The sequence below is a fragment of the Brachyistius frenatus genome, unplaced genomic scaffold (assembly GCF_029030835.1).
Source record: "Brachyistius frenatus isolate BFR_SWC_R1_liver_20210118 unplaced genomic scaffold, ASM2903083v1 Contig_10, whole genome shotgun sequence".
Classification (NCBI taxonomy): Eukaryota; Metazoa; Chordata; class Actinopteri; family Embiotocidae; genus Brachyistius; species Brachyistius frenatus.
This window is the reverse complement of record NW_027210609.1, coordinates 4,163,805-4,188,881: the sequence shown is the minus strand read 5'-3', so window position 1 is coordinate 4,188,881 and position 25,077 is coordinate 4,163,805. Positions and strand designations below refer to the sequence as shown.

Sequence of the window (25,077 nt, the reverse complement as noted above, 5' to 3'; positions counted from 1 at the left end):
TCTCGGACTGGAAAACATTTCCAAACAGCTGTAGAGGAAGTATGCTTCTACAAAGTGGAAGCTATATTTACAGAATGGTCCTGTATTTAGAAAATACAAGTTTTATAAGAAACATCAGTGTAAATATATTTATATATTATTTTTTTTTTATAAAAAAAAAAGTGTAAGGCTCTTCATCTTACATGCCAGTGAGTTGTAGGAGTAAATAAACAAAGGCAGTGTAAAAGTACAGACCCGCAGACATTTAGAGTAGAAATATGCAGTACTAAATGGAAATACTCAAGTACAAATACCTCAAAATGTATTTAAGTACATTTGCAGAAATCTAGAGTGCTTTCATTTGCACTTTTTTTTATGCAAGCGTCTGTTAAGGACACTTTATCCAAAAACGTCCAGATAAACGTACCCCACCACCAATCCTTGTGATTCAAAACAGTTAGTGCCGTTTAAGAGTTAAGGAATTGTTAGTCATTTCTCTATATCACATCTCCGCTCCCACACATCCCATCAAAGTAAAGATAAACCGCTTTACATTTTGACAGAATTATATCCTCCCACAACAGCCGTTTCTTAAGCCTCTGTGGCTGTGCCAAAGTATGTTACAAGTTCTGTATATGAACATCAATTACACAACACAAACTACATTTGCATTATTGGATTTTATTAGGACTCTAATAAAACTAATAAAAATGTCCTGTAAGGCAAAGTTCATACTTACGTTGGTGTACAATAGCTGCCAACAGAGACGAGACAGACAAACTACATTTATTAGCACTTTATTAAAATACATATGCGTATTTTTTTTTGGCAAAGATTTGTCACAGTTTTTATTTATTTTAATTGGTTGTCTATAAAAGAAAGTACCACAAATCTTCTATTACCAATTTCTCATGTGCTGTTAAGACCATTTCAAAGAGAAATCTTGCTTCCTCCCTGATGCAGCGACAATGACAACAGTGCCAATCTGTGAACCAGATAAAACACAAAGCACTCTGAAAATGTTTCGTCAAGCTGCTTCAGTTTCACTCACTGAACATCACAGTGAAGCACAATGACTCTTAAATGAGGCAGACTGCACAACAAATAGTTTTTCCACGTAGTATAACACATGAGCGACAAACCTTGAGACATTTGTGAAATGATGGCAATTACAGTTACTTTTTTTTTTTTTTTTTTAAATATTATATATAGAAAAGTATATCCTCTTTGTAAACACTGAAAACAAAATATGAAATGTTACCAGATGACATTTCTGCTTTTATTTTTGTCAACAAAATATAGATAGCTATAGAAAGCAAAAAAAAAAAAAAAAATCTGAGAGCTACGACATGCTGGAAGAAAAACAAAAAACAAAACATGAATCACAGCAGTGTCAAAAGAAAATTACATCCTTGGTTAGATTTTGAACATGTATGGTTATGAAATTTAAAACACATTCATACTTTTAAAGCTGGTGTTATTTGATTTTTGTTTACAATTTTTTTTTTTACCAAGTTTAATTGAACTATAATATATTATGATTATTTAGTCTTCCTCCTGGATAATCTGACTTGGATCCTTCCACTTTGGATAAAAGTGTTCAAAAAAGATTTTATGATATTTTGGGTCTAAAAAAGACCAACACCTCATCGCTTCACAGAATACCACTTCACCTCATGAAGCCTTCTCGTGTACCTGGTTTCAATAACACAAAATGAAGGTAAAAATCTTTCACAAACACCTTCTGTGAATAAAATGCATTAGTGACATTAGTTAAGACAATTGAATTAAGATTGTATCTTAATATACTTATATACACTCCAAGTGTTGATCTTTTATAATTTGACACATTATTTTCTCCTGCCACTGAGATGAATTAAAGAAATAGCGTGAAGACAGCTGAGAAAGATTTTCACACATACAATAGAAAATAGGTTCCTCTGCTATACAAAAATCTAATTTATTTTACCGTTTCTCTCCCTCAATATGGAGGCCATAATTTTACAAGAATAGATTGATACATGACTGCAAAGAATGTGGTTTCCCAGATCTGATTGAGGAAAAAGTGAACTCCAGTCATCCCAATTCAGGCACTAACCTACATTTCACTACCATGACATTTTCCCATTTTCTCTACGCACACTTTTGCCCAGCCATCTGGCCGTTAGAGAACCGTGACGCCACTTCGGATGGCCTAATGGTCGTGGAACCCTGGCATGGGGAAGGGCCTTGCAAACGCTTCAACACGTCGGCGCAGGTCTGCGATGCGAGCCGCGGCCTCCGGGTCCTGAAGGAGGAAGTTCTTGAAGTCTTGGAGCTTTCCTGCAGATGACAACGGGAAAAAGAGAGATGAGAAAGGCTCGGCGTGTTATTTTTAGCTTCCTTTGTTTTATCACCGCTGGGACTTTTGTCTCCCCTCAACCAGTAATTTAATATAACATAGACGGTATTTTACTTTGCATCATATCCATAGTTCCTGTGCTTTGAACAAAAAACAAATAAAAAAATGCAGACAGGTGTTCTCTTGGCAACCACCGAGTTGCACATTCGTCGGCCTCCCTTCTCACAGTAAGCTTACCCGTCTGTTTCTTGACATCCAAGGCGATCTTGAAACCCTCGTCCATAAACTCGACAACTTGCACAAAGTCGGCCTCTTTGAACTGTCTGGAGGTCAGGGCCGGAGCGCCTGGGACAAACAACAACACAGTCATGGTACTTGAAATTCAAATGTATTTAGAAATCCTATTTTTCCCCTCTTACAGTTCAACTGTTTATAATTCACGGTCTTGTCTTTTTTTTTTTTTTTTTTTTTTTTTCTACTTACAAACCATATGGTTCTATGAAAAAAAAAAAAAAAAAAGCAGAACTGTGGAGCTTGTTGAAATTTTTAATAATTAATCAACACAGACTCGAGATGTGTCATGCCTGTACAGATGTTAATAGTCGATTGGCCACGAAGGTGCAGTCCATAAGAGAAGGCAATAAGCGCAGAGCACTGAACTACAGGTAACAGAGCTTGCCTTAAGATAATGCTAAAATGTGGCAGTGTAGACGTGGGAGCCCTTGAACTTCCTGGAAGAGGATTAAAAAGCCAAACACGTTTAATTAATCATGAATTGCTGAGCGCTTGTGGCTTAATTGGTGGCTGACTAATTTCCATATGCAGAACTGCATTTGGAAAAAAATAAAAACGGATAAAGTGAAGAGGATGTTAAATGCAAATAAATTTGGTGGAACATCAAATGCTAACCAACTGGTCAACATATCAAGTGAGGATATATAGTTTACAGTTTCATTTGAGATTTCAAACTTTTCTAATATGAAAATCAGGACAGTTTTGCCGTTGTCTTTAATGCGATTTCTGATATACGCCACATGAGTACGGTAACCCCCCGTGTGTGCGCGCGCGTGTCCAGCGAAACCCAGTGTAATGTCAAGCCGTTGCTCACCCAGCCTGAGGCCACCAGGAGTCAGGGCGCTCTTGTCCCCGGGACAGGTGTTCTTATTGGCAGTGATTGACGCAAGCTCCAGCACCCTCTCAGCCCGAGCCCCATCAATGCCCTTCGGCCGCAGGTCCACCAGGACCAGGTGGTTGTCGGTCCCGCCTGCAATATTCAGTATTGTTAATAAGTACTTTTGATGCGAAGGAAAGTCGGGAGGCTTTGTAGACACACAAACTCAACTTTACAGCATCGAATCACACCACCTTCTAAATTTAGCATGGAGGAGCTGCTGTTAAATGGATTTGTTACCTCTAGGATCTTAAACAGAATGCAGCTACAAATGAAGCCCGGGTTGCTGGTGTTTTGTCACAATTGCTTCACATCTTCACCCCACTTACGTGCATCTGATTTATGTTAATCTGAGGGCTGTACTTATACAATTTACTCCATTCTGCCATAAAATGAGCAAAAGATCATTTTGTTCTTTTTGGCTCAGTGAAGTGTGAAGGTGACAAATGGACAATCTGCTTATTTATTTGAATCCTAATTAGCTTCCACCACAGCAGCCGCTCGTATTTTTGGGCTCCACACCCTCAAAACACATAATAAAACAAGGACACACATGAAAGTATTACCAATTACAATAACAGTAACCAAAGGTACCATAAATATCATCATTTAAAACACAATAAACAGCAGTAAGCCAAGCTGCTACGAATATGTTCCGTCTTACAGAGGAGCTTAGATGTATTTCTTTGCATTCCTTAAAAAGGTGGGATACAGCTTAAGAGTCAGTTTGTTCTTAGGATGCTCTGAAAATAAAAATAAAAAATGTGTGGGATAATTATGTATTAAGTCGGGATATTGCATTTGGTCAGATAATGAATGGAGAGTATGTGATAATATAGCTTTCTAAATAAAGAAAGAAGTGGGCAATAGCAAAGTCTTACTTCCACAGGGAACCAGGACGGTCTATTGGGCATTTCAGTGATGTGGTACGGTGTGTTAAAATGAATCTGGCGACCTTCTTGCGGACTACCTGATGTCTGTTAAGGTATTTCTATTTGACTAAACAATACTTCAAAATGAGATAGCAGTAATGTATTAATACCATTTTTCATAACTAATGAAAGGACATTTAAAAAAAAAAAAAAATTGTATTGCAGCGCCAGCCTTTTCCCATTTTGTTAATGATGTGTTCAATATGCGGAGACCATGAAAGACAGCGGTCCAGTGCAACTCCCAGTAATATCATCTGATTCACTTGTTCCAGCATCACATGGAGAGATCCAGTTGGGGACTATCAGCAAACTGACCTCATATCCCAGTCGTCATAGATGCTATCAAAACGTTACAGGAAACAACAAAGATAGTCCCCGATAGCTCACTTGAAGGCAACCTCACCGGAAATTCAGACCAGATTTTCATTTTTTTACAGTTTTAGCTATTCTCATTTGTATTTGTTTGGATATACTTTAGTATAAGAACTAAATATACATTATTACTGCAACAGGCTTATACGTTGTCATCAGTTCTTTGTTTTAACATCCACGAAAGGATTTTTTTTTCTAAAAAGAAAATAGGGGGAGTATGTACACTGCAGTGTAAGCACAAGACAAGTCTGTATTTTTTAGGGTATCAATTGAAAGCTATACATCAAAAAAGAGCTGAGGCCAGCGTATTGAAAGCAGTACAAGATTCAAGCATTTGCTCACAACCAAAGTGACCACTTTCATTTGATTTTTTTTTTTTTGACAGACAAGGCAGCAACACTGAAAACAACAACCCTATTTACACATCATGAATGTGAATGTGAATGTAAATGCATTTGGGTTTTTTTCCCCCGCTGTGTAATTTGCATTTTGTGACAAGACATTTCACGTGAATTTTTAGAGTTTCTTTGCCGAGTCAGAGTTTTCTTGGAAATGAAAGAAAGCACAATGCTTAAAAACAGCTGAAGTACCTGATACGAGGGTGTAGCCTTTGCTGAGAAGAGCTGCAGCCATAGCCTTGGAGTTCTTTAGTACCTGGATGATATACTCCTTGAACATAGGAGACTGGGCCTGGACAAACAGATAAACAACAACAACAACCACAAAAAAGGGTTACCGTCGCTTCTTTTCATTCGGGGGTCAAGAAATGATTTATAAAATATAAATACACCAACAAATGTTCTATGATTTGATTGCTTTTTATATTTAACATGGGACTTTACCCCAAGTAGCTCTGCATGATTCGCAGTTCAAAAAACAAAAATCCTTATTTATCTTTTATTAGCCTTTTACGCAGCCCCTCAGTTCATCCTGCATCTCAGACGAGCCGTTTTAGCTCCCGTCTCTTTCAGTTATCAACTTATTTGGAAAGAACAGAATAGCAACACATATTAAGTTTGGTGTTTTTGCTCTGCAGCTGGGTTTATGTGATGCGCTGACCTGTCTGAGTGCCACAGCTACACCAGCAATGGCATGGTTATGAGGTCCACCCTGCAGGGAGGGGAAGACAGAAAAGTTGACCTTGTCCTCGAGGTCGTACATGATTTCCTTTCCCTTCTTGTCCACTGAGCGAACACCCTTACGGTAGAAGATGAGGCCAGACCTGGACAGAGCAGAATCATTTACCGACATCGTTTTTGTACTTCATTTTTCTCTAAAACCAAAATAAGGTTTCATCCTTCAGACTTTGATTTGTCCCCATGTGTGCTTTCTCCGAGTGTCCTTACCTGGATCCTCTGAGAGACTTGTGGGTGGTAGAGGTGACCAGGTCAGCGTATTCAAAGGGGGAAGGTATGACTTTGGCTGCCACCACGCCACTGATATGTGCCATGTCAGCAAGCATGTACGCCTTAATGTCTGTGCACAGCTGAGAGAAAAAAAAAGTGCAGAAAGAAACAGTTCCGAAATTAGAATATATGTATATAAACATGTGGCATGCGAGTTCCTTTTCATTACAAGACCCAAGAACAGGCGAGTCCAAAGACGACCTTATTCTGCCCCGTAATCCATTTCTTACCTTATCGAGGGTGTGCGTCTTCTTTCATGCTTATAAGGCTCAGTAAGCTTCAGTATTTTGTTGCACGGCATGCTCATAATAATTTTATAATAAACGTTTGCCTATCAATGCCTTTGGGCTGAATGCCCAGCAAGCATGTCTCCAGACATAGAGCTACATCCCTGTTGAGTTATCTCTGCACTGGACGAGCTGGACGGAGCCATAGAGAGTGAACAAGGGTGCCTTCTTCCCAACAACCATACGAACATTAGCCAGAGAGGGTTCAGTCCATCTTTTTAAGTGTTCAGGCAGTGATGCGTGCTCTGTGCAGCCTTTTCAATTGTATTACCCTGTCGACTCTAAGTTTAAAATGCAGTGAGCTTGCGTTGAAAATGTTTTCACCTACGTCGGGGAAACATTGAGGAATGTCAGCCCTTCTTATACACCGTCCCCTACTTTTAGGTGACAGATTACCGAGTCGGGTTAAAGAAACGCTCAAAGTATTGAAATCCCATCTGTACCTCTGTATATCGGTGCGGTCAGTCGTTTGGTCTTTTCATTGGTCTTTCTCAAAAATTAAGTGCGTTCAAGGGGTTTACTTTCCGTGTTCTGCAACCACTTCCGTAGCTATAAAAAAATTTAAACATCTATGATTTTACCAAAGGTATGATGCTACAACATTAAAACGTGTATTTTTTGTCTCTTCTAAAGATTTTTTTTTTTATTTTAACTTCCTCGTAGTCCCTGCTGTCCAAAAACTTGCAACTGAAGTGGAGTCTTCAGTTATTACAGGCATGTCGGAGCTAGCTGCGACCCTTGAACTCACTTATGGACTCGACACGGCTGTCGAGCCCTGATATTTATGAACATATGAACACACTCAAGCCCACATGAAGCTGAAAGTTAGCCTTAGTGACTGTTTCATTTTTAATATAGTGTACTGGAGTGTAGACTAAAATGTGCACTACCCAAACATTTATAAACGGCATTGTATTTGCATGTGCATTATTCTCCCAGAAACGGCTTTATTTAATTTAAAACTAAACTCCATTATGCAACTTCCCTTAGTCTATGACATCAGCGATCCCACTGAGCTGTGGATTTTATTTGACTGTGCTCTGCATATGTAGAAATTTGAGATAAAGATGCAATCTCTTGGCACTAAAACTTTTCCTCCTCACGGTTAAGATTTGATAACTAAATCTACATCTATTAGTGGTACCTATCTTCTCAAAGGGAAGATATTTCAAATCAGAGTTGGTGTAATTACAGTCTTCGGCAGTCCTCAAGAGGCCTGAAATATTATAGCGCAATTCAATAAATCCTTGCTGTCTCTTGCCAGCATTTATTGAAAAAGGCACAAAGAATAAATAGCTCGGTAACATGCAAATGACTCACTGGCGAATGATCAGAGCAGTAAACAATCTTTTTAGTGCTCCAATTAATATGCATTATCGTGACAATCTCTCTTCCTCTCATATCTAAACTGGATCAGCACGTTTATTAGATTAAAAGGCAGGGGAAAGGGGGTAAAGAACACAAGAGGGTGATGTGATGCAGCCGGTGAATGCCGATAGTGAAACAAATTTCAGGGGAAACAAAAAGAAGAAGAGAGGTTTGCTTCAATCTAGGTAGCACACCACTGAAAACCTGGAGAGGAGCCTGGCCGGCAGATTCTGCCATAAAACAGTGAACAGTTCCACAGAGACATGCCAGGGGAAAATATGGCCCCTCTTCAGGCCTAGTGGCAAAGTAGTTACGGTCCTTAATAAAAAACACAGCTCTGTAATGGTGGGACACTCCATTTGATGGTACTAGCTAAAGTGGAGCTCTGCAACAAAGGGAAGCAGTCATGGAGTGAATGAAGTGAATCAGCGGGTGGGTATAGCAAAACAGATAAAGGGGCCTCTTGTGCACCGTCAAAGAGAGCAGTGAAGTATGCGGTTAAAAGTTGCCACCGCGTACTTGTGAGTTTGTGCGAGTTGAGTAGGCAACAGAAGAAGAAAGCATCTGTGTTGTTGTGTGCAGTGTGTACTGATGGTGAAATTGGTTTGTATTTGGAAATGCTGAAGTCTGAAAGGTAATATTCAGGTCCGTACCGTGAGGAGAAATTAGTAGGGATACGGTTGGAATAAATGCTGGCTTGGTCTGACCTATCAGTATGGGAAGCAGATGTGTTTGACATTTCAATGAAAAAGGTTGACTTGGTTTTAAACGAGAGAACTAAGCTGACCTTCCTCATCTAGATTGAGAAGTGGAGGAAACAAGCGGCAGAAAAGTACAGGGTTGGAGTGAAACACAAAAATAAAAAGTCAGAGATGGAGGGGGAGTGTGTGTGTGTGTGTGTGTGTGTGTGTGTGTGTGTGTGTGTGTGTGTGTGTGTGTGTGTGTGTGTGTGTGTGTGTGTGTGTGTGTGTGTGGGGGTGGGGGTGGGTGGGATGAGTTTTAAATACAGGGAGAGTTTTCCAAGCACCTTTTTGATTCGGGCATAGTCAATGAGGCGGGCATAGGCACTGGTGCCAGCGATGATGATCTTGGGCCGGAACAGCTTGGCCGTCATCTCCAGCTGGTCGTAGTCTATGAGTCCTGTTGCAGTCTGCAGAGAGGGACACAGATTGAGGAGAGAGGAAAGAATAAAGAGGAAGTGGAGGAGGAACATGAGAATATTAGAGGGGAGCGTAAGGGTCAGGAAAAGAAAAAGAACATAAAGGGATGGGAAAAAAATGATCAGACATCTGGAGATCAAGAGCAAACATATCAACCAACACGGAAGAGAGATTTTTTTCCATTTGAAGCTCATTTGAAGTACTTTGGCTACCTTAAAAGGGGAAGGAATTTATCTAAGGGAGACATTTACACCTATCATAGCATGGAAGAAAATGGAACAATTGCAGTAATGCACCGCTACTTATCAAAATTCAACCATTCAGGGATCTGCTCAACTGGTGCAATGAGGCTGAACGGATCAAGTTGTTTTCAAGACTCCTCCTGCTCCTTTCATTGAAGTGAGCAATTTAAGAAACATGTTCGACAATCCATTCTTCAGCAGATGTAGTTCAAAGTCACATGAACTAGAGTCATGCTGGAGCAGCCAAATGACCAGTGTGTCTGGTCTCTGAAGCTATAGTTTTACCCCTCTGGTCCTCCTCAAAGAAAAGAATGCACAGAAACGAGAGACGGTGAAAAGACGGCAGAATGCAGCAGAAAAACAACGCCAGAGACAGAAAACGATGGAGACTGACACAGACAAGAAAAAGAAGAGAGAAAAGGTGGAGGGAAAGCTTTATTTAGACAACCTCATAATCTCCCATCTCCAGAGCACATCTATGGGTGCCCCCTCACTCCATCAACCTGCTCATTGTGAAGACAGAGCCAGTGGGGCTGGCCAGCCTGTCGATTTCCTATTATCTCTCTCGCAGAGGGGTCCTGCCTGCCCATACATCAGCACGTCTGGACATGCAGACTTTTGGGGCCATCCATCAGCCACTACCAACACTACCACACAACTATGACCCCAGGAATGAAACGCAATACCCTTAATATATACGGTGGATTGATCATATCTATATGTGTACTTGATAAATTACTTGTCCCATCGAAAGGGACTAATTGTACAGGTCTACATGCAGGTGGAAAACCACTATTTTACATAGTATACTAATGGGACTGCATGGTTGCATTGTGGGTATAGTGACCTTACATCAACTAAAACAAGCCTCGTTTTGACAAGCCTCTGCCAGCACGTGTCTGCCTGGTTGAAGTTTCCCTGAGTTGGACACCGAATCCCGACCCACACTACCTTCTGTCTCCCCTCTGCAGGCAGAGAAACAAACAGGATCTCCAAGAAGGGGCTCAAAGTGTCTCTACCACACGTCTTCTTTCCCCTTTCTTTTTAATAATTACCTTGTTTAATTATTGTTATTTTAATGAAAGACCAGTGCTTATTAATTATTTGTTCTTTCATTGCTATTTTTTTTTTTTTAAATTATTAATAAATGTGTTGTTATTTCAAGTCTTCACAGATTTGATGAGAACCGATGAGGTTCTATCTGATATAAGGACAGCAATATAAAAAATGGTTTATGGTTTATTGTAAGCAGAACTGTGTGTTTTAGCCTTATGGTAGTACCACTTTTTATTCTTCTTTATCCAGTCTGCAACAGTTTTCTCCAATTCTTTATAACCAAAAAAAAAAAGGGTTTTTAGAAACATCCTGCTTTCAAGGACAGCACTAAGCACCGTATAAACTGAAAAACTAGATCGTCTTGACCTTAAAAAGACTGAATTACTGAAATTTGGAAAACTCCTCACATTTGACATTGAAAAAGCATCAAAATACATGACAATACACAAGTATTTTCAAAGATTATTTAACCTGCTTCAGCCTTACAGCTTTCATGACACCCTAACTTGCTTTTATTGCTTCCATTTGCATCGATCGGTACAAATCAGATTTTTCATCTGTGGTATAAGTAGATATCAGCAGTGGGTGTCTCTACTTACATTCAGCTTGTAGGGCATTGACTCAAAATAGATTGACGTTGCAGAGATCCTCTTCACATCAGACATGTAGCCATGGGTCAGACTGTGGTTAACAAAAAGGGAAAAAAGGCGAGTATCAGTTTGTGTAGTTCGTAAACAACTCGTTGTATGAAATCTTTTTGTTTTTGTTTTGTAGTGCCAACAAATGTATAGGAAAATTAAAAAAAAGGGAAAAATTCATAGCATTGATTCTTCAGGGCCCTGCCAGTTGCATGCTAGTGTTGACCAACAAAGAAAGTGGGGAAGTTTTGAAAAGTGAGTAACAGGGTGCAGATTAAAAGAAGGCAGCAGTGACTACTGACTGTCCTCCATCGGGCAGGTCCAGGCCCATGATACGGTCGTGGGGGTTGAGCACGGCAGTGTAGACAGCGAAGTTAGCGGGAGAACCAGAGTATGGCTGGACGTTGACGCCCCACTGAGCTGGATCCAGGTCGAAGGCCTCCAGGGCTCGCTTCTGACACAGTAGCTCGATTTGGTCAACTACCTCTGCTCCACCATAGTACCTGAGGGCAGGTTTAGAGGGGGAAAACAGGAAATATTACGAGGTATGAATAATTAAAAACTAAAATGATGCATTACTCTTGCAAATAACCTGCAAGATATGGTTTAAATCTTAAAACAATTTAAACCTGCACCAATTTCACTGATTTACTCATGTTTTGCTTTGTGGAGTGGAATCAAGCTGTGAACAATACACCAAGTTAAATTTGCTGATATGGCAAACTTGTTAGCCAATGGTTGTTTACTTAAACAGCCATCACATAAAGACAAACATAATTTATCTGGATTCATGGTTATGTCCACCTGGTGAATGCCAATCAAATATGCACCGTTTTAGGTCTGTTTTTGTCATGACCAAATCCTGATGAAAATATCTGTTTTTTTAAACTGCTCTAACGCTACACTACGGTCACCAGTTAGTTGCCATCTTTATCTGTCTGCTACTTGGTGCTAAGCAGGTCCTGAAAAGAGGGCTTTCCAAACTTTTTTGCTGAAAAAAAGCAACCTGCTGTGGGTAGAATCAACACTATGAGAGTGGTGAACTTTAACTGTAAAGTTTGCATTACCACAGCTCAGCAATAGACTGAAACTCATTATAAAACTATAAAGTCAAGGGCAGGTGGAGACGCAGGTAAAAGTTCAATGTCGGTTCATCAGTACAAGCAGCCCCCTTAAAATTGTCACATTGTTTTCACGTTGTCATTTAATACTTAGCCATAGATCAATATAGATTATTGCCACGTTATCAGCAATACTTGTCTGCCGTCGTGTCCTTTACCACAAACGACGGTTGAACTGTTGATCACAAAAAATTACAGCAAACTCGACTAATGAGGACCCAAATTTTCTACAGCAGATTGGGATCATCTGAGGTGAAAAAGCTCATCAAACCTTTTCAGTGGAATTACAGATGAAGGAGCAACAGATGGTTACTGTACAAACCTCTCATTCAATGAGATCATCCTTTTGTTTCATTACATTAAAGTGTAAAACAGCACATGAGTGGGATGGAGGGAGGGAGGGGGGGGGTTAAAATTAAAAACAAAGTCAGTGGGAGGGAGATTTATGGTAGGCTTGTATTCCAGGGATGAAAGGCATCAAATAAGGAGTGTTTTAAAACATGTCAGCTCTCTGTTTGCTGCTGATAAAATGTGAATTTTCCAAGGAAAATAATTTGGGGGAAAAAAATAGGAAAACTGCAAATAGAAAACGTGCTATCTATGCTAACTATCAGCCTGGTGCTCAATTCTTTCAATGTATCCCCTCAGGAATCTTCTTCGGCACGGAAGAGGCTGTGGATTATTTGCTTTGTTGTGAGAATATACCATTACGGGGCAAGCTAGAGAACACAGTATAAATTAGTGCGTGTCTATACGTGCATGCCTGTAACAAATATCCTGCAGCGCAGACTATCAACAGTGTTTATAAACTGGGGCGTGGCTGAACGGAACCACTCACCTTCTTCCTGGGTAGCCTTCGGAGTATTTGTTGTTCAGACAGGAGCCCTGAGCTTCCAGAGCTGCTCGGCTGCAGAAATTCTGTGGTGAGGACAAACACACACACACACACACACACACACACACACACACACACACACACACACACACACACACACACACACACACACACACACACACACACACACACACACACACACAGATCAATGGTGTGAGTGGACAGAAGGGACAAGGACGACAAATTAAAGTCTGTTAAGTGATAGTGAGAAATCCCCCTCTGGCTAAAGGCAATCATTACAGTATTGAACCTCTGGACTTTCATAGACTAACACTCTGCACTTCACAATGCTTATCGCCTCGCTGCTGGAGGATACAAGATAATGTAATAAACTTTTCTGCACATGCTGGGATGCATTGGTGTGGCCTTTTTTTTATTTATTTATTTTTTAATCATTTTTAAATGCACTTTCCAAGAAAAACAAATTTCAGTGAGTATGGTTTGCTGCAAAAGAGGTGTAATTATCCACCAAAAGTTTTCCCTTCATATCTCTTCAGTCTGCAGAAAGACAAAACTCATTGGTTGGACTCATTTACTGACAAATATTATTAGGCTGATTTCAGTAGATGCATTCATTGGACTTCTTAACATGGATTTACAGCACATTAGCTCTGGTCCAATTATAACCAGAGGGATTTTTGCCAGAACCGCAGAAGCAGGGAAAGACCTATCAACAAAAAAACTTGGGTCTTTTGAGTGATCGGCTGACTAAATGATAAAAGTTACACCACTGGGCCAAATGCAGCAACTTCCTCCATCAGTTTCAAATTAAAAGTCATAGCATTTCATACACAGTCCAGCCATATACTAAGTCCGGGTATGATACTGGTATGATGAAAATCTACTCAGTTTCAGATACTCCATAGATTTACTGTTTGAGAGTTTTCAGAGGGCAGAGGAAATGTGACTCGGACATCCATTGTTTCTGTTATTGGTCTCCTTCACGACACAAGTGTAAATGATCACACTGGTCAGTAATTGGGTCTGACACTAAACACACAGACGAATACAGTCTCCACTCTCTCCCTCGATGGGGGGGTGGTGTTCTGTAGTGTGTGTGTGTGTGTGTGGTTATGCTAATGCTTCACCTGGGAGCCAAGAGGAGATCAAGGGAGATAACGGCTCCAGTAACAGCTTTCTGCTGCGTCCGTCTGTCATACCGACGACTGTGCATATATTAGAAAAGGAAATGCATTTGCTTCTCGGTGTCTCGTGTGTGTGTGAATATGCATGTCTTCTCATTCAAGGAATGTCTGCCTGAGTTGCACGGTGATGTGCCTTGCAGAGTGAGTTTGGGGAGGAGGCAGAATGAAGATATCACCAGAGTAGTCAGGCTTTGTGTTGAGAGGAGGCTGATATACTCCACTGAACAACTACTGTGGCGAAGAAGAAACAGGAGGAGAGGGAAAGGACAACGGAAGAGAAAACATTGTCTAACCTTTTGAAAAGTAACATGTCCCATTTCACTCCATTCAATGGAAACAGAGCTTCCCACATTTTTCGGTAATAACGGAGCTACTCTCATTTACAGCCAGTACAGTTCCCTGTGCACGTCGTTACCATTATAGTAGCCGAGTTTGACTGACTTACAGTACACTCTGTCAGTGCGTACATAATGAATGAATAGTGACGTTGATATGACTTTATTCTTGTCGGAGTTCATGACATCACTTTTATCGTTTGTATGTTTGAGAAACACAGTCACAGTTTTCCAAACCTAGCAGGCCAATGTAAACATTAAAAACAGCAAAATTACTGCTATAAAACATTGTTACACAGCAAGGTGATTAAGGAATAACTAAAACCTTCAAACATTTGCAGTGTATCAACTGTATCTACACTACTCCCTTAATTTATTGTACTTGATGTACCATGTAAACTGTTTTTATCTGCAGTAAGAGCCCTTAGAAAACATTAATAAAGGCATTTCTGTTACTCCTGCTAGCAGTAATATGTAAAAAAAATATATATAAATACAATCAGAATATATATTCATGAGACCAGAAATTCTGCATTTTCCTTAATTTTGCCAAAATCTTAATCAGAGGTGATGAGGTGTTCTCAGCTACATGCACAGCCAACATAAATGGGAGGCGCTGCCAGCTCTTACGAACATTAAATAAGTGCTTACATTCACTGTCTTTCCTTAACAATGCGCCAAGTCAGTCAATTAAAAAAAAAAAAAAAATCACAGGATAAGTCTCATTCTAATAAAGGTTAACTGAATGAAAACATGTTAATTTGAAATTGAAATATCTGCCACCCTCCAACACCCTGCCAACATTGCTATGGCAACGGGAAATTAATGTGGTAGTCTCTCTGACCAATCAAGAGGGTCACAGATCTCCATGTACATTATTAATCAACCCAGGTTACCTGGTAATTATTGGACATATAATTTTTCAAACACAGATCAACTCAATCAAAATGTCTTGAAGAAGCCAACACATTTTTACATTAATTAGATGCATTCTACGTCATACTGGAATCCATTGTAGGATATAATAATGGTGCAATGACTTGTGTCATCCCCCTTTTTGTGCTGCCCCGTCTTCCACTGTCTCTCCGCTCCAAATTGTTCAGTTAAATAAATATGCATCAATTTATAATATTTTAAAAAGGTGTCGTACCTCAGATGCAATGAGCTCCAAACCGCGACACTGCCTGTCCTTCTCTTTCTGCAGCAGATCCCACATCTCGGGGTCATCCTGAGCCAGGCTTTCCTGACCCGTCCACAGACGATCTTCATCCACTGCTCGGGTGGCGGCGTGGGACTGCTGGCCACGCCCGCCGAGACGAACCGGGGACCGCTGGCACAGTGGCTGGAATGAGAAGGAGGGTTGGTGTATATGATGAGAGATGAATGAACGCAGAGAGGAAAGGCTAAGTTCATACTATGTTAGAGTTACAGTTATTATAAACATATTCTTTAAAATTGGTTCATTGCTCTAAAATGAGTCCGACATATTTTGCAAAAGTTTGGGGAGAAGAAATTTCAGAGTTATACTATCACCAAAGATGAAAGTAGTTTGGGCTCTTCAAGGAACCAGAATATAACAAGACACACATGTTACACAGAACATAATTTCTCCATAGAGCATTTGTGATCGTTTCCTATGTTTATAGTGACACCCTGAATTTGTCCTACGCAAGTGATACATTTCAAGTTCTTTCCACTACTTTGTTCCCGTTACACTCTCATATGTAGCCTATAATTAGAAGCTGGCGTGTTTGCATGATATCAATAATCAGCATGGTTGTGCAATTATGCCTCTATCAGCACTTCTACAAACTGAGGGACTGACTTTTACAGCCTCAGTGTACCAAGAGGAGGCATATAGAGAACAGATTCAGCACTTCCTGCTTATCTAATCTGGACTGGGGCTGGCAAGTTCTTCAGCTGCTGCTGCTGCTGCAATAATGCCTGATCATGCGAGAGTGCAGAGTCCATAAAATTTTCACTGGCTCTTTTTGAACAATAATCCCACACCCGGTTAAATTCTGGTCCCACTTTTCTGGTTTAGCATTACATACTGTTAACGCAATGCTTGAACAGTCAGAAAAACACACAAGTGTTCAAGTATTCACTACATTCAAGTAGAGCACAAGATGGCGTTACAATGCTCAATGAAAAGGAAGAGTGCCGTGTGGGAAAACACTGAGGAGGTTAGATAAAATACTGGCCAGGTTGATTTCATTCCCGAACAAATTATCTCCTTCTCATCACTTAATCCACAATATGATGATGACTCTGTGCCGAGATCGATCACCCCACTACAAACCTATTGTTATCATCTGTACAGGTGTGCTGGGGTGTGAGGGACAGCCTCCCTTTAATAGCACCATTAAAAAGCAATTAACACAATGCTCAGGACTGGTTGAGGACATCCATACAAAAAAAACATGTAATTTAGCTTTTTCCATGTGGTGTAAATAAAATTCAATATTTTGAAGTCGCCTTATCACACTTAAAAATGTTGCAAATAAATTAACTAGGGTTCTTTAGACAAAACAAAAAAACTAAGCACAAGCTACACCAAATCTTTTCTGCAATATAAAAATGACCATCTATACTGTAAAATTCAACACCTTTAGAAGAAAACAAAAAAAATCAGACGAAGCATTTATCCTCAGAAGCTGCCGAAAGATAGTTTCGCTTCTCATTGTTGTTCAGCCCATCCTACCCTGCCTCTTTCTCTACTCCCCTGGTAGCACAGGGCACAATGGTGACACGCCAGGGGAAGCGACTGGCACGTTAATGAACGATTTCCAACAGCTTCTACCCAGGCCTTCTGTCACCAGTGGCGATGCTGGAAAAGAGGAGAGCCCCCTCCCCCCTCAGGGTCCTGGAAGAGATGAAGGCCCGGCGAGACACGTCGAGCTGCCTCCGAGGACACATTTCTCACCGAGAAATCACACGGGTCATTAAACCTTGACGGAAACTGTCCTTCGCTGTCTGCGTTTGTGCTGGGGCACACCGAGGGCAGGGGAAGCTGTGGCTGGAAAAGCCAACACGAGGTGGTTTCACTACCGACGACTGAAAAACAGACAAGGGTGGTGCTCCTCCTCCTCCTCACTTCCACATTCATCCTTGCTATCCTTTTCCCCATCCTCCTGTCCCCATCCCGTCACCCTGCGCTGTTAAGCACGCTCAGCCAAGTAACGCTCGTGTGGCATTTTTATTAGTTCCTCTTGTCATCGATATCACTTCCATGGCGTCCAAACAGGACAGCTGTGGGCCGCAACAAACAACACAGGTCAGTCCCTGTGGTCTCTCTCTGCTTTCCTGCTTCATTTCTCAGCCCTGATCATTACGGGAGATTAATTAATAAACACAAGATAAACTGATCCAAGAAAAGTGAGAGCCAAGATACGAGCACCAAATATGTCACTGTGGGACTATTTTTAGGCGACAGATTACACTCGTCGTTTGAAGGTGAACTTGATGAAAACTCTGCTGTGAGAAAAGGGGCGGGGTAGGCCACATCAACCTGGGTGCTGAGCAGCAAATAATGGCAGAGTCACAGATGCACTACATCTGTGTGACAACGATAAGCTAATTGTTGGCATTTTGCCTTTTGCTGTCAAACATCTGTGCCCAAAGAACAATGGCAGACAAGAAGAAACGGGAAGAAAGAAAAATCATTTCATTAATCCTCGTTTTATATTATTTTTGCCCATTTCCCGAAGCAGCTCCAGAGGCGAGTCAATTTTACAGATGACTGCTGTCCATCAGTGGCTACATCAAACAACAATCAACCCCGGAACACAAGAAAAACAGACGCGACCAGAGTGGAAAAACGGCGAAGGAAAAAAAACAACAAAAAGGGCTGCGTAAGGTAGCAGAGAAGAAGTGTCAACAGGGCAGCAGCATCCGTCAGTCTGACACGCAGCTGCCTCTTTCCCTGTCACTGACTAATAGCAGGGTGTCCGTTACAAATTGCCCTGCGATTCACTCTAGATGACACTAGACTGAGAAATCTGGATGGAGTGAAGAGGCGTAAAGGGATGGAGGCGCAGCCCAGGGCCACTCCACTTTATCCAGGTCAAAGGATTGTCAGGGTAACAATCAAGAGACTTTGGAGATGCTGGCAACAAAGCCAATCTTCAGGAGGAGTAAGCACTGGAACGATGCATTTATGCTGTAATCTTTCCACCGGATTTACCGTCATGAAGAAGGACGTGGCAACAGACCTCAACGCGAGGCTTCTTGGTGCCTCTGTTGCATGCTGCAGACTCTGCTGCTGAAAGTACTCGGTTCAAGCATGGCTCATGGCCTTTCTTTTGCACTGAGCCGTCTCACTGTTTTCTGTCAAGTCCACAAAGGCTGTTAAATCAAAAATGAGAAATGCTTAACTTGGCTTCCCTGCATTGTACATTTTATTCAGGCCACGTAAAAGCAATTTTGAAACCCCGAAGTATGACTGAACCAGTCATGAAACTGAACTCGATAAGCATAAATCTGTGGGAATCAATAGTGATGCTTTTAAGTTCTGCTGGACACTTTTTTTTAGAAGTAAAAAAAAAGAGAAAAATCCTTTTATATATATATATATTTTTTTAAATTCACTTACAAATCTAAATCCAAAGATGGATTTTGTTTTTACTGTAAATATCAAAATTACAGCGATACATGACAGCATATCCTCACATTTGAGAAGCCTGAATCAAGACGTGTTTGGAATATGTAATTTAAATTTATAATTTCATACACTGGTCCTCTGAAAAACTCAAACTACACATGTGCATGTGTTTTATGTGGATGTGGAGGACCCATGTATTTTCTGTGCGGTGCCGAGTTCGTAAAGATGTTAGGACTAAAAAGCATGCGAGAACATGCAGCAGTAGTCGTATCCCAAGACACTGGGAGATGTTTATTGGACGCGAGTTGAGGTTGGTCTTGACATGCGGATCAATTGAATATTGAAGATTGCAGCAGCCTTATTTCATACCATCAGAGCAGCTCCAAGCAATGTATAAACATCACTGTTCATAATGAAAAACAAAGTCATGAATCAGTGCTAACTAAACTTGTGTTTGTTCTGCTTTTGTTAAATGATTAAAACTCAACTCAAAAAGCCCCCCCAAAAATGCCTCTGGGGCAATATTAACTTAGTTTATGTCAAAAAATGATGAGTAACAGCATTACATTTGAATTTTAGTTGTTTTTTTTTAGTTTTTTAGTGCTGTGGGATGTGTTGAAGCTAGACAGCCTGTGTATGGTGGCGCTATAAACTATTTCTAAAACAAGATCTGGGATCTAATGGGTGGTAATACTGAATACAATAATATCCCTCTTTTGGTTGAAGTTTTAGGCTGCTTCTGAGGATTACTTCAAAGTTTTTCCTCAAAACTTGATTCAAAATCATGTTGAGTAGGAGTTATGAATTAAACTCCAAAGGGCAGCAGATCTTCTCACCAATGAAAAACAAAGGCTGGCCAAAATAAAAACTTGAATATTTCAGTACAAAGTACAGAAACACAGGAAATGTAAATTGCCTTTTTTTTTTTCTTCTACAAATGTATATGTTCATTTCCAGTTGTATTTGGAAATTTCTCTGAATTGTGACTTGAGAAGGATACATAGCAGTTCAATTACCAACAAGGTAAATTTAAGGAAAGAAAATGCAACTTTCCACATTACCATTTAAAACCAAAACATTTTTCCACAATTGGTAAAATCCAGGTGATAACTGTTTAGTGGTTCATCCTTATCCGTAAGTTTATTTCTTTCAGGATAAGCGAATGTCAGTTTCCTGGTTACATGAGTGGCATGTTGACTGTACTTTGTCTAGAGTTATTTTTCTGTTCGTTTACAACAAAAAGAAAAGACACATCTGTTACTGACAACGGATCCTTTTTATGCCTAAAAGCAAAAGAGAAAAAAATAAAACAAAATCGAGCGCCGTTCAGTTTTCTATTTGACCTCTGAGCAATATGCGCAAACAGCAGTACCCACCAAGCTCTCCAATACTCCCACACTGCTGAACCAAATCTTAGCCCATTCCCTTCATACCTCAGATGACTAAATGAAATAACTAAAGTAACGAACAATTAAATCTGGAAATAATGTAATGGATAAAAAATACAGTCTTTGACATTCATACTCAGTCTGCTGCGTGAAATCTACATTTGAAATCAAGTTTTTTTTTTCACACAAGGTTCAAAGGTTGGAGTGTACCGGTGCTTCATTATACACAGGATCTAATCCTGATGTCCATGCAAATCCCTGCAATTCAAACGCAACCTGACTGCACTACAACTAGAGCCTATAAATGCTACAAATTTGGTTTACAGATGATAAAATGAAATGAGAAATAAATATTCATCATTAACAGCCTCTTTGGTCTCTTATACGGAGTTTAATCTTTAAATAATGGGATTAGAGATCATTTTGAACTCTTAAATGGACTAGGTGGAGTTTAAGGAATACAAATACTTGCAGCAACTTTAAAGACCTCAGTCACAAAAGTGAAATGTCTTTTGACAGAAAGCCATCTATACAGACTGATCCTAAAATGGTTGTCTAAAAAAAAATAAAAAAAAATGCCAGACCAGCAGCAGCCGCAGCAGACAACAGCACAGGGACTGAAATCTTTTTCCCCATACAAAGATCTTGTGAGGACACTAGCAGCCTTGACCACAAAAAAAAGGAAAACTGTCTTGTGACTCCATTAAAAATTCAATGAAGAGGCACACATGAACAATTAGCACCAACAGGAAAAGCGTGCAAGCATGTGAACCCCTCAGCTTAATGGGAAACTTCAAATACACTGACAGTAGTGACTTATTAAACTAGGTCTGAATACATGCCACAAGATTTTGGCTCAAACTTGGCATAGCCTAGTTGTTTTTGTGGAACCACGTGAATTTCATAACATCCCCTAAATGGGTCACTTCATGAAGTCAGAAATCAGGCTATTAATCGACCAGTTTTTTTTTCCCTAACTCCTCCGTTACCCAATATTTCAACTAATCAAACAACTAAAGAAGCTTTCAAATTATAAACCTGTCCTTAAACTAAAATTTAATAAAAGATTAAAAACAACACAAGTTATAAGGGGACTGTTTGATAATGTAATAATATAATTTAATGTTGTCGCTCTTGCAATTGAGGCTGCAGTAGTTTGTAGTGTCATATGCCTGCGTTATGAGTCAATAAAAGGGACAACTTATTAGAATTTAAATTAGGATGACATGTTTCGTAGGAATATTAGGATGATACTGATGCTACAATGACAAAAAGAGTCAGCTGCCAGTTTATTAGGTACACAAAGTTACAGCTTTGCCATTATTCATTTGAAGTTGCAAGGTTCACATTTGCTGCCCGTTTCAATTTATTTTCCACAACCCATGTGTGTTACACCAAGGAGAGCAGATTAAATATCATACACTGCACATAACATTAATGACTGCATAAGTTCTGCATGCACCTACTAAACTAATAACCGAGTGGAAAAGTTATTGGGATATGTGGAAAATTATGATTATATTGTCCTCACAACAACCCGACAGCAGTAAATACTGGTTAAGATAACAGTCAAGAAGCTGCTGACATGACTGAAACAATTACTATTATTTCCTAACTTGGAGAAAAATACATCGATTCAATTACACAAGTATCGCAAAGTAGGAGGTTAATATGTGCTTCCAGCTCCTACAATAGACCTGAGGCTCATTTTGCCCTTTGAACGTTATTGAGGATAGTACCTCTCATTTATAGTTAATATATCAATGTCTGTCAACTTTCTCTCGCATTATCTGCATAGAGTTATCAGGACTGAGGCTTTTAACTTGACTTCAAACCACCATGCACGGTATTGATTATCTCACTAAAACATTACAACTCACTTTTGACAAAGTTACATACTCATCATGCTGCTGTAATTTAATAATCCAAGACAAGGAGTTGCATTCAAACGTTTTCATGCTACAGAAAAGCATAATTCATGGGGTTTCTTTCGTTTTTTGGCAACTTATATTTAAATTTTTCCAGATTTAATGACCATAATGATTTACAGACATCACCTAAAAAAAAAAAGATCAAATAAATAAGATAGAAGTGGGTAGTGCTTGAGGCTTCAGATAATGAGAGGCAAATTGCCACATACAGATGTTATAGCCTTGCAGTACTCTCTGAGTTTCAGGGTGTCCAAATATATATTACAAGTGAATTTGAATATATAAAAAGAAAAATGTTTTGTTTTTTTACTTGAAAACATGCTAATGTGAAGACAATTATTTAAAAAAAATTTTTAAATGCTTCTTTAACATTTAACAAATATGCTTTTTTGTGATCAAGTTTTTAGTTGTTCTGCATCTTATGATAGAAAGGGAACATGGTTCAGTGACATATCTTTTAGTCCGTTAAAATACACAGATAATAAATAGTCCGTTACCACGAATGAATCCTCCCCTTTACATAATGTCCCCTCCCAAAGTTCTTCACAGGCCACCAAGAACATAAAAAGGCTTTATAAAATTGCAAACAGTACATATGTAACGCGAGCCAACGGCAAGCAATGAAACAACTGAACAAGACATAAAGTTAAGATAGAAAGGGCAAATTCCTGGAAACCTAATAAGACTTTTTGACCCGTCAAAGTAGGAAAAGCACAGGTTTAATAATTATGGCTTCAATCCACTGTCATGGCTTACTGGGATAGAAATTTGAACCGAAATATAAATAACACACCCGTGTTTTACCTACAATAACTACTCAATAGCTCTGCTGTGAAAAAGGTCTATGCTCGATCCAGTTTGTCCCCCACCATCACGTTAACTGCACGCCAAAACAGGACCGCATCTCGTGTTGAACTAAACATTCAGGGCAAAGAGAAATAAAAGAACAATAATGTGGTTATAAATTAAGTCCACCCTGACCTGCCTGTAACTTTAATCTTTGTACAGTAGAAAGTCTAATTTGTTTCTGCCTCATCCCGTGCGGTTCATTTAAAAAAAAAATTTAGATGAGCAAAGAAATAGCACTGAGAAACAATATTTAACGTATGATAAAATAATGATTAATGGCCACCCTTGTCATCAAATTTGCAAGCTTTTTTGTTTCTACTTTGCAGAAAGTTATTCATGTCCAACCACCAGATTTCAGTGTAAATGCAGTCAACAAAACAGATGAACAAATGTCTAATCTCACCTGCCACAAAACTCACACGAGTGTATCATTTATACCTTGAATAAAACACATTTTACTGGGTAGCATCTATGCATTATTCTAAAATACACATCTTTTACTGGCAATATTATGTGAACGACCAAGTCCATTTACTCCCACATGATGAAACTGAGCAGTCGCTGTTGCGTCATTACGCAGCTGCAGCTCCCCACCAAGGTAGATGGCACTGTCTGCTAGCCTGCCAACAAGCGTCAATTAATTAAAAACGCGACGCGAACAGGACCGAAAACCGCAACTGGAAATAGCCTTTCATTTGATATCAACTGCAAACATTTCCAAAACGAAGGAGGGCAACTTAAAAATAAATAAATAAAAACCAGAAGGGCGAGTATTGAGCCACGCTGGCGATTAGCGAGCTAACAGTTCAACCGTGCAGAAACGCCTCTTTAGTTACCCAAACAGAAACACCGTCAAGGAAACAACGACACAAAATCTGTACTTAATAGTCCAATTACCCGTGCGAGTTGTCTCAGAGCGAAGGACAGCATGTTTTCGGTTGGCAGGCCAGGGGAAGAGGCGACACAGCAGGCGACGCACAGCTGACACGCTCGAGAGGCTTTTTGAAGTTGCTGGCAAAGGCTGCTTCCGCTCTGCCTGCCGAAAGGGTCGATGGGAATTGTAGGCGGTTGTGGGTGTATTGCGCGATAGTGTGTTTACAAAACCCTCAGCCGCATCTGTCCTTTATTTACTCATCCACACGTTCAGTTTTCACGCACACAGACTGAGTATTTCACTGATTCTTTTTTTTTTTTTTTTTTCTAAATAGCCAACATCAATGACTTCTAGATTATTGCCTACAATAAATTAGAGACGTATTAGAGACAATAAAACATTGGATCTCTTCTATGCCAACACCAAGGAAGAAAACTCTTTATCACTTCTCCCTCCCCTGGGAAGATCTGATCACAACCTGATGCACCTCCTGCCTGTGTACAAACCTCTTGTGCAAAGGCAGCCAGCTGTGACTCGCACAGTAAAAAGATGGTCCGAGGAAGCCGAGGAGGCTCTGAAGGACTGTTTTGACTCTACTGTATGGGAAGTATTCAGTGATGACCATGGAGAGGACATCAACAGTCTCACTCACTGCATAACGGACTATATCCACAACCGCTGAGAGTTCTGGGAGAGGAGGTGGACATGGTTGAAGAGTACAAGTACCTGGGTGTCTCCATCGACAACAGAAGACCAACATCAACGCTGTCTACAAGAAGGGGATGAGTCGACTCTTTTTCTTGAGGAAACTTCGATCCTTCAATGTGTGCAGCAAGATGTTGGAGATGTTCTACCATCTGTTGTGGCCAGTGCATTGTACTTCGCTGGGGTCTGCTGGGGGAGCAGCATTGGAGCCGGCGACACCAACAGACTTGACAAACTGGTTAAGAAGGCCGGCTCCATCATCGGCTGCAATCTGGACAG

The 25,077-nt window shown here is 40.1% G+C and overlaps 1 protein-coding gene across 1 annotated transcript; it reads right to left on the bottom strand.

Annotated features, from left to right (window-relative positions):
* Window positions 1-1,798: 1,798 nt before the first annotated feature.
* On the bottom strand, window positions 1,799-24,227 carry shmt2 (serine hydroxymethyltransferase 2 (mitochondrial)). The gene is made up of 12 exons (XM_069691024.1): window positions 24,117-24,227; window positions 15,599-15,790; window positions 12,912-12,991; window positions 11,255-11,455; window positions 10,914-10,995; window positions 8,884-9,006; window positions 6,142-6,281; window positions 5,855-6,017; window positions 5,386-5,485; window positions 3,429-3,584; window positions 2,558-2,665; window positions 1,799-2,301 (listed from the first exon to the last, which is right to left on the bottom strand). The coding sequence occupies exons 1-12, from the start codon at window positions 24,147-24,149 to the stop codon at window positions 2,174-2,176; spliced, it is 1,506 nt and encodes a 501-aa protein (XP_069547125.1). The 5' UTR covers window positions 24,150-24,227; the 3' UTR covers window positions 1,799-2,173.
* Between the last annotated feature and the right edge of the window lie 850 nt (window positions 24,228-25,077).

Bases quoted from the DNA above. Each gene is read 5' to 3' on its own strand.
- shmt2 (XM_069691024.1), bottom strand. From the start codon at position 24,149: ATGCTGTCCTTCGCTCTGAGACAACTCGCACGG. The intron at 9,007-10,913 runs GTAAGTAGAGAC...CCCTCTCTGCAG, and splicing joins CAATGCCCTACAAGCTGAAT to ACTGCAACAGGACTCATAGA. The intron at 5,486-5,854 runs GTCAGCGCATCA...CTGTTTGTCCAG, and splicing joins TAGCTGTGGCACTCAGACAG to GCCCAGTCTCCTATGTTCAA.